Source organism: Montipora capricornis, chromosome 4, assembly GCF_036669925.1.
Source record: "Montipora capricornis isolate CH-2021 chromosome 4, ASM3666992v2, whole genome shotgun sequence".
Lineage (NCBI taxonomy): Eukaryota > Metazoa > Cnidaria > Anthozoa > Scleractinia > Acroporidae > Montipora > Montipora capricornis.
This window is the reverse complement of record NC_090886.1, coordinates 18,864,851-18,873,333: the sequence shown is the minus strand read 5'-3', so window position 1 is coordinate 18,873,333 and position 8,483 is coordinate 18,864,851. Positions and strand designations below refer to the sequence as shown.

At 40.0% G+C, this 8,483-nt stretch overlaps 1 protein-coding gene across 2 annotated transcripts in view; it reads left to right on the top strand.

Annotated features, from left to right (window-relative positions):
* LOC138045748 (CAP-Gly domain-containing linker protein 1-like) overlaps positions 1-5,768 on the top strand; it is a 310,682-nt gene extending 304,914 nt beyond the window's left edge. For both annotated transcript variants that reach the window (XM_068892354.1, XM_068892353.1), the window contains one exon: positions 4,043-5,768. In XM_068892354.1, the coding sequence (XP_068748455.1) occupies positions 4,043-4,051 (9 nt within the window). In that variant the 3' untranslated portion in view covers positions 4,052-5,768. The remainder of the gene's footprint in view (positions 1-4,042) is intronic.
* The last annotated feature ends 2,715 nt before the right edge of the window (positions 5,769-8,483 follow it).

The window sequence follows — 8,483 nt, the reverse complement described above, 5'->3', positions numbered from 1 at the left end:
AGGCAGAAATCTCCAAATTAATCTCGCTTGAGACCAGGCGATGAACCCGTGCTGCGATCGTAGCAGCTTGCAGTTCCAATCTTGGTACAGAAACGTACTGAAGGGGAGCACAGCGACTCTTGGCCATGATGAAAGTGGATCCAACAGTTCCGTCACCAGACTCCTTTCTCAAATGGCACACTATTCCCATAACCATATTCAGAAGCATCACTAAAGTGGTGTAGTTCGAAAGATGCATCACAGGAACAACCTCCTCTGAAATAGCATCGAGGAATACTTAAATGGTTAAGGAGCAACAGTTCTTCTTTCCACCTTGTCCAGCCCTCCAGCAAGCCTCCAGGTAGTGGTGAATCATCCCAATCAAGCTTCAGTTGCCAGGTCCTTTGCATCAGTCTCTTAGCGGGAAGCAGAACAGGACAAATTAAGCCAAGTTGATCAAATGTGGAGCTCAGCTTAGATAAGCAATCTCGTCTCATGTGGCAATTAGCTTTGCCATGGGAAAGCGACAGCTTTACGGCTAGTGTGTCTGTTTCAGTGTCCCAATGTAGCTGTTGATGCTTGATTCCTTGCTTTGGAGTTGAAGTTGACATATGAGCACCATCCGATGTCATGGAATTTTCCATGAACAGGTCTGACTGACCTCTTTCGCAATTTCTTGTCTAGGACTAACGAGACCAGGCTCTTCATCTTGAAATTATTTAAGCCTCTGTTGTAAGCTATCAGGACCATGAGCTTCATTTTCTTAAGCTTCAGCTTCGACTTCCAAACGAATTGCTTCTGCTTCTATCTGTCTAGTTTTCTGAGCTTCTTCCAACATTGAACGCTGCTTTTCGAGCTCAAGCTCTGCTTCCATTTTCATTCTCTCAACTTCTTCTTTGCCTTTCCATAAGTTTTTTTGAAGCTCTGCTTGACGTTCAAGTTCTTTTAACTTTTCTTTAGCACTTTCTCTTTGCTTTTTTGCAAAGGCTTGGGCAGCTACTGCTCTCGCTTTAATCACTATGGGATCACTCTTACTGGAAACCTTAGATCTTCGACTGACTGAGGTTGCTTGAGAGGCTTCTTCACTCTCACGTTCGTTTAAATGAGATAATGCTTCATCCAATGCGTCGTTGACCCGGCCAAACTCAACATCATACTACTCCAGTATTTTATCGTGTCAATCTCAGGCATAAAGGTTAAATACTCTACACTTAGTAGCTCAGCCTCTTGTAAACATTGCTTCAAGTCAGCTATAATTCTTCGAATTCGAAATCTACTTCCAAACTGCTCGAGTTCTGATGACAATGCTTTCAAGTGAATAGTAATCTTCTGCTTAACTGCAGATCTCTTGTTTTTTTAGTGTTAGTGACTGCTCTGAGGCTATCTGTTGCCTAACCTCAAGTACCTTTGGCTCCAGTATTTTTTCGGGATTTTCCATTCCATGTGCTTCCTCGCAATCGACCAGATCGATCAAATTTTTCTCCATTTTACAAGTTCACCACAACATGATTCCCTCCAGCATCGAAGGACCAATAAACTGTCGCCTTAAAACGATCACCACACCGACCAAAAACCTACAAAATTAAGAGAACTGTATTTCTGCCAAAACTTTTACATCAAAATAGCGACTAAAAACAACACAAAAAAACCATGACGTCTCAATTCGTGTCATTAACACGTGACCACAATTTCAGATACGCAAATCGTGCAAACTGAACTAAATGTCATTTGAACTAGACCAATGTATTTATAATCGCGACAGGACCTCTCTGCAGTTAGTTGTTGTAGTTAAAAGGCATGATGATAATGGTGATAATAGTGATGATAGTAATATCTTTTTATAACGATTATTATTAATTACTATATACTCACTCATTGATCTTGGTGTTTCAAGCAATCTGATTGGTTCATTATCTCGGAGTAGTTTAGCATTATTACATGTAACTCCCCAAGAAGTGAATGATGTGAGATCCAAACAAAGCAAAATGGCCGGTGTAAACTTGCGTTTCGCCAGCATTAGTGAAGCGAAAATATTGAAAATCCAAGATGATGCTGCATCAGATAACAAAAAGAAGGCCAAAAAATTGGGCCTAAAGTTTTCAAAGGTAAGAGAAGCCTTCATATTTTTGCCAACCAGTGTTTGACTTTGTTCTTCCAGATCATTATTGCTAAAAAATAAACAATATTTATGCCAACAATATATTTTATCTGAAGTAATTCTATTTTGTGAACTGGTTTGTCCAGCAAAACGAATTCAGCACTGATATTGAGGAAATGGAAAGTGAGGAATTAAACAAATGTTTAAACAGCCGCAAGGAAAGATGGGTCACATTACAACAAAGGAACACTCACCTCAGTTAGAGGTGCACTTGTGCAACGAACCAAACAACAAACCATTCTCGATAATTGTCGACAGCGAGTTCACAGAAGCAAACGAAGCACTTAATTCCTTATTAAAGTCTCTTTGTAAGTCAGGTGAAATATGTGCAATGGTTCATGAGCCTGCATTTACAGTGGAAGCTGTAGCGAAGCTTTATGAAGCTGGCGAACTGGTAGATGCAAGCACACTCGATCCAACAAAGCTTCAACAAAGAGCGTGGTTTTTAATAACAGTCTACTTTGGTCGAAGAGGGCGAGAAGACCAGCGGCAGCTGACAAAAATGAGCCCAAAACTTTCCAAAACCCCGAATTCCGGCCTGGAATATGATGAACTTAACAGAGAAGCGCCAGGAGGAGTATTTTCAACAAAAAATCACCGAGGTGGCGTAGACTGCACTGATCCATCCGACAACGAGATGTTTGAAAGCAAAGGACTTCCTCATTGTCCAGTAGCTGTAGTGAAGGCATACCTCTCACATTTAAATCCGAAATGTCGTCGAGAAACATGAAAAATGGCCACATCAGAGTTGTGACTGGCCATAAAAACCACGCAAGTTTGGAATCCTACAAAGATCGTCCGACTTTTGAGCAGTTTCAAGACATGTCCTTGGCATTCACAGATTTTATTAATCTTTGCAAACCCAACTGTCAAGTCACTGTTTGCCCATTGGCAGAAAGGAATAGCTGTTCGTCGGCAGCCATCTCAAGTATTATGTAACCAAGCACCTCCACAAATATCCAGGCCCCAGTTGTTCCAAGGGTGGATAGTGCTTTCCACTGGATAAATCACTATCCAGTGGATAACTCAATCGGTTTTGTTAGTGTTTATCCGCTGGATAGCGCTATCCACCTTTTTTAAACAACCGAGGCCAGGACAACATTTTCATTCAAGAAAACATCCAGTTTTCATCCCAGTACTGTGCATGTGGCATAATTTCAGGTAGATCTTCACCAACGGCACTTTCAATTTCCATTTCAAGTGAACTATTAAAACTTTGATCGAATCGTGGAAACGTTTTAACGAGTAGACTTTTGATTTAGATTTCTGATTGGAACGGTGGTAAGGACGGTACCTACTATTGTTATAGTGCATACGTTCTGGGCATCTCGAGATGAAGAAAATTGGGGGTGACCATGCATTTTGAGAGTTAGTTCAGCTTCAATTTGAGAAAGAACGTCATACATTGCTTTGTATTTTAAAGCTTTTTACAAATATTATTCATGAAAAATCTTTGAAAAATGCGTGGTTACCCCCAGTTTTCTTTTTGGATTTCGATAACACTTGTTAAAATCTACATTTCCTGCTTAATCACACACTGGGGCAAAAATATCTTTAATTATTAGGCACTGCCCCTAAATGGCCATTTGCTAGTTTGTGACGAGCATTTTAGATTTGCCATATTTGAAGCTTCTGCAAACACATTTGCCCATGCTTTGTACCGTTTGACGTTTTCCATGCATGGATTGAGATGTTAATTAAATCGACTTTGAATGGTTTTCTTTTGCAAATGTTGTTGAGATCACTTCGTGAGTATTTACTAAAACAATTATTCTTTTCAATCTCGGTGAATTGAGGTAAATATTCTGCCGCTATTCACCTCGATTTCAAAGATTAATTGTGAAATATTTTATTTTCATAAGTACAAGTATGCAATGTAATCCTCTGACTTGCTTTCTTTTTCAGACTTTCTAAAATGACAAGGGAACTGTACCAAAATGTACTACTTTTGTTTTGACGTATATGCAGTGGATTTTGCAGACAATAATCTTGTTTCGCAGGCTAAGTGTATCCCCCAAAGTGGAAGCGAACACGGAAGACAGGCAGACCATTAAAGTTGGTTTTTGATTATTTGGCTCAAGTGTTGATTGCATTGAGGTAACTTTTATTTGCAGAGTGGAAAGCTGAACTGTCAGTTATAGTCTAGTTCTGAGTCAAAATTACAAGCAAACTCAAACTTAAGTGATCAGTTCAATGTTGGAAGGTTGTTTGTCTTTTAAGGCATTTTCATCATTTGTAAACCCCTAATTAAAATTAAAATTTGTTGTCACCAAATATGGCAATTGGAGTTAAGAGATGAACATATTAACAGTGACAGAGCTTCAGCATGAGAAGACCAACAACAACTATGGCTGGATGACATCTAAATTAAGAATTGCAGCAGTTGATGGAAAGTGGAAAAACACATGTACAAAAAGTGGCCAGAAGTGTGCAATTTAAAAAGATAATTAAATTATCGAAACCCAAGTCTTAAGGACGGTACCTACTATTGTTATTGCGCATACGTTCCGTGCATCTTGAGATACTCGGGTTTCCTATTGGTGATGCTCACTAATAATGATATTTTTGCACCTTTTAAAACTATCCGGAGAAAGTAGATCTTAGTAAGACAATTGGGGCTAACCATGCATTTTTCAGAGATAATTAAGCCTCAATTTGAGAAAGATCGCCATAAACCACTTTGCATTTTAAAGCTTTTTACAAATACTATTCGTCAATTAAATAGTTTTTGATTACTCCATAATCTGGCCAAGGAATACAAGCAAGGTTGGAGTTGGCTTTATGATAGAAAAGACTGTAATGCTTATATCGTGTCAGTAAATCGATTTCTGTCCTAACTAGACTCCATTTATATAAGGAAAGTAGTGAGGTTTGCGTTTCTGTTAAGGTGAACTCTTGAATTGAAGTAATTTAAAAGATAGTTACACCATATGGAAGCAAACAGTAATAATGGTTTATATGTGATTAATTACATAACTGATTTGCATTGACACCGTCTTAAAATGCTACTACAACAAAAAAAGATCAGTTTTTGTCTTTCTTCAACTTTGGAAAGTACTTGCATTGAATTCAAGAGGAAGACTGTTTATTTTAACTCCAGTCTTTTCATATAACGTCCGCCATTACTTGATTCCGTTCTGGGCCTGTTTGTTCAAAAGCAGATTAACCTAACCCGGGGTTAGAGTAAACTTTGGTTTCATTTCTTCAACTTCTGAGTAAAAGGTTCCTTTGCTTATTTTTGTTTTTCAAGAGTGACTTCCTCTAAAGTACAATTTTCACGAATATCAGTGCTGAACAAATTTTTTTAAGTAGAGAAATAAACTCCTTGGTTAATTTTTAATCTGGGATTAGCGTTAAATGGCATCTGAACAACCGGGCCCTGACTGATAAGCTTTCAGCAATCTGGATCGAGGAGAAGGTGACGACATCATTTGCTCACTATCTTAAAAATGAAGTGTGTAAATGCGGCTGAACTGGAAGGCAGCACAAAGGGTTTTGGCTTCAGGTTGTCAAATTCGTATTCTGCATAATATATAGATTTAGCCAAGCCTAAAAGCGGAGCTCCTTAGTTATTTATTCTTACCACCTGTAGGGTTAGTGAAAATAAAAGACTCGAATTTTCACCAACAAAGCAAGTGTTTTTTTTTCCTAGTATTCCTCAACTTCCCTTAATCAGCTGTCATAAGCTGTGAAGAAGTCTGTGTTATGCCTACTGATTGGGACATGTTGCGGGTCAACAGAAACATTGCTGAAAGGGACAAGTGATCCTCACACTTCTTTAAGCTAATTTCACTTATAGACACATAAAATTCAGATCATATTTTTCAACACGATTTGAACATTTTACCTCTGCAATGCCAGTGCAATGTTCTACCACCTGAGTTACGAAACCACTCAGTTAAGACCAGGTCAATTTGTTGGGCTCATGTGTTCCGGTGAAAGGACTCGATTAATAAAATTAATGTATATATTTAAAGTTCAGGATATAGAAAAAAGGGAGAGGTGATCTTTTCACTTATTTAAGCAATTGTATCTTATAGACACCTAAAAAATTTAGATGGCTTTGACAGGATTCGAACCCATTGTAGTGTACCGGAAACAAAACTTACTAGCATTCCGTGTATTATGGGATAGGCACAAAGAAAACGGAGTGATAGCACAAAATAAATAGCTTGTTGTTATAAAGACAAGTCTGGCCTTTTGGCTCCCAGATGGCGCACAATGGTGGAGAAGGCTAAATGCAGTTCCATCAGGAAATACTCCTTACATATGATGCATTGCTGTTCTTTGTGGAACTTCGCCAGGATTTCTTTCACTTTGGCTTCCTTTTCTTTTGCCATCCACACACGCATGCGTTCCATTTCTTCCTGCCACTGTTGTATAGTAGCCTTGTGCTCTTTGTAGAGGTCTACTAACCTCATGAGTGCGCGTCTGTGGCGAGCTGGCATCGATCTTGTTTGTATGGGCACGGCCAACAAACATCTCATGGATTGTACAGCTGAGAGCAGAACGAGAATTAATGCTGATTGCTACTGGTGTCCTCTTATATGTGGCACCTGGAAGGTCATGTGACCCAGAGGAGGGGGGATGGGGGGTATCCCCCCAGGAAAGGTCTCATCATCAGAACGAGATCAAAGGAACAACTATAAGAGTCTGCAAGGTAGAAGGGTCGAATTTATTTGCGGCATGTCATGGGCGAATGTTTCAACAGCCATGTTGAGTCTGTTTAGAGACATGAGAAGAGCCCAAAGAGAAGATGAGGGTCGCGTGATCATGGTTAACATTTTGTTTAATGAGCATTTGCTCATAGATCTGAATCGATCGCACTTTCACATGACTTTGAGGAAACATTTTGACACGAACTAACACTGGTCGGGTGTTTCACATCTCAACACGAGAGCCAGGGAGACAGAGAGCAAAGAGCAGAAAGACGGATGATGTGGAGATGGAAGCAGGTGTTCAAGTTGACCAGCCAGTTTCAGGATGCTGAGGATGACACAGAGATAGCCTGTGTCATTTGCCAGGAGGAGACGTTTGTGGAGAAGTGCGGCAATAAAGTCAGAGATCGTGTGGATGGATTATCCAAGGCATTACCTAAGGGTATTGAGGGGTGTGCAGTACGTACAAAGCGGACTGTGGACTTGCCCATATTGTCGAGATGTTTATTTGGAGGGCAGTGATCAAGAGTACCCCCCTGAACAGCAAGAGGGTGTGACCACTCAAGTATTGGACGCCGTGATGCGTACAATTTGGGAGTTGGACACCCGTCCCGATCTGTACGAGGATCCTGAAAATCCTCATTCCATCATGATTGACAGTGACGAGGAAGAGGAGGAGGATGCCTGGTATGATTTTGACAGTGTGGATGAGGATACCCAGAAAGCTGTTTTTAGTTCGTTTTTGTCGTAGGGTTGACGTCTCGTTTTATTTCTGTCTTAGTTTCCAGAATTCGATGGAGGATCCTCAGTTCATGATTTGATTGGAATTCAGATTGCCTTTCTATACCCTGACAGATTGGCATGCTGAGAGTAGGAGGACACAAGAAGAGTACATTCATTGATTTCATGGGGAACGTATTTGAATGTTTTAATTTGTGTAATGAGAAGTCACAGACAGTTTGTTATTAAAGAATATGTTTTATTGACATTTTTTATTTGATATATGTTCTTTAAAGAAACAAAACTTCCATAGAGGGTAAGTTGTTTCTGACTTGCTAGGAATCTCTGAGTTCGTTCGTGATTGATGTAACAGGTGTCATGTCCCAATAGCATTTGACTGGGTATCCATTGTACAAAGTGGTAGCACTCCAATTGAGGGCAATGATGGCGTAGCGGGTCTTTGTGTTGGCCGCAAGACCCTACAGAACTCAGACGTAGTAGGTTCTCAAACTTGGGACATCCCAGAGTTTCGAGATCGAGGTTGGGGATCTTCTAGGTCATCTACCAGATTCCCTCAATGCCACCCTCATGGGCCACAGTGAAGCGTTCTGGGGTTTTGTGCCATTGATAGAGAAAGAGCATGTCTGCCATCAGTGCACTGGCAACATGATAGGATTCTCATGGGTGTATTGTTAGCGAGGATTAACTAACCACGGTTTTAAACAACTCCATTTATTACACCAGCTTTCTGTCAGTCGCTGTACTTTTCACAAGGGAGGTTGAATAGGGTTCAAAATCCAGTGGTATCTCACAGTTTCTCTCAATTCCTCTTACTAGCAAGTGACTTAAGTTGCGTAATCATGTCTATGACGTCACCTAACAAATTCTAATCACGGATTGTTGGCGATACACTCCCCCGCCAAAAAAAAGGTTACAGTAATCATAGTAAATAGTATCTGAAAGTTCAC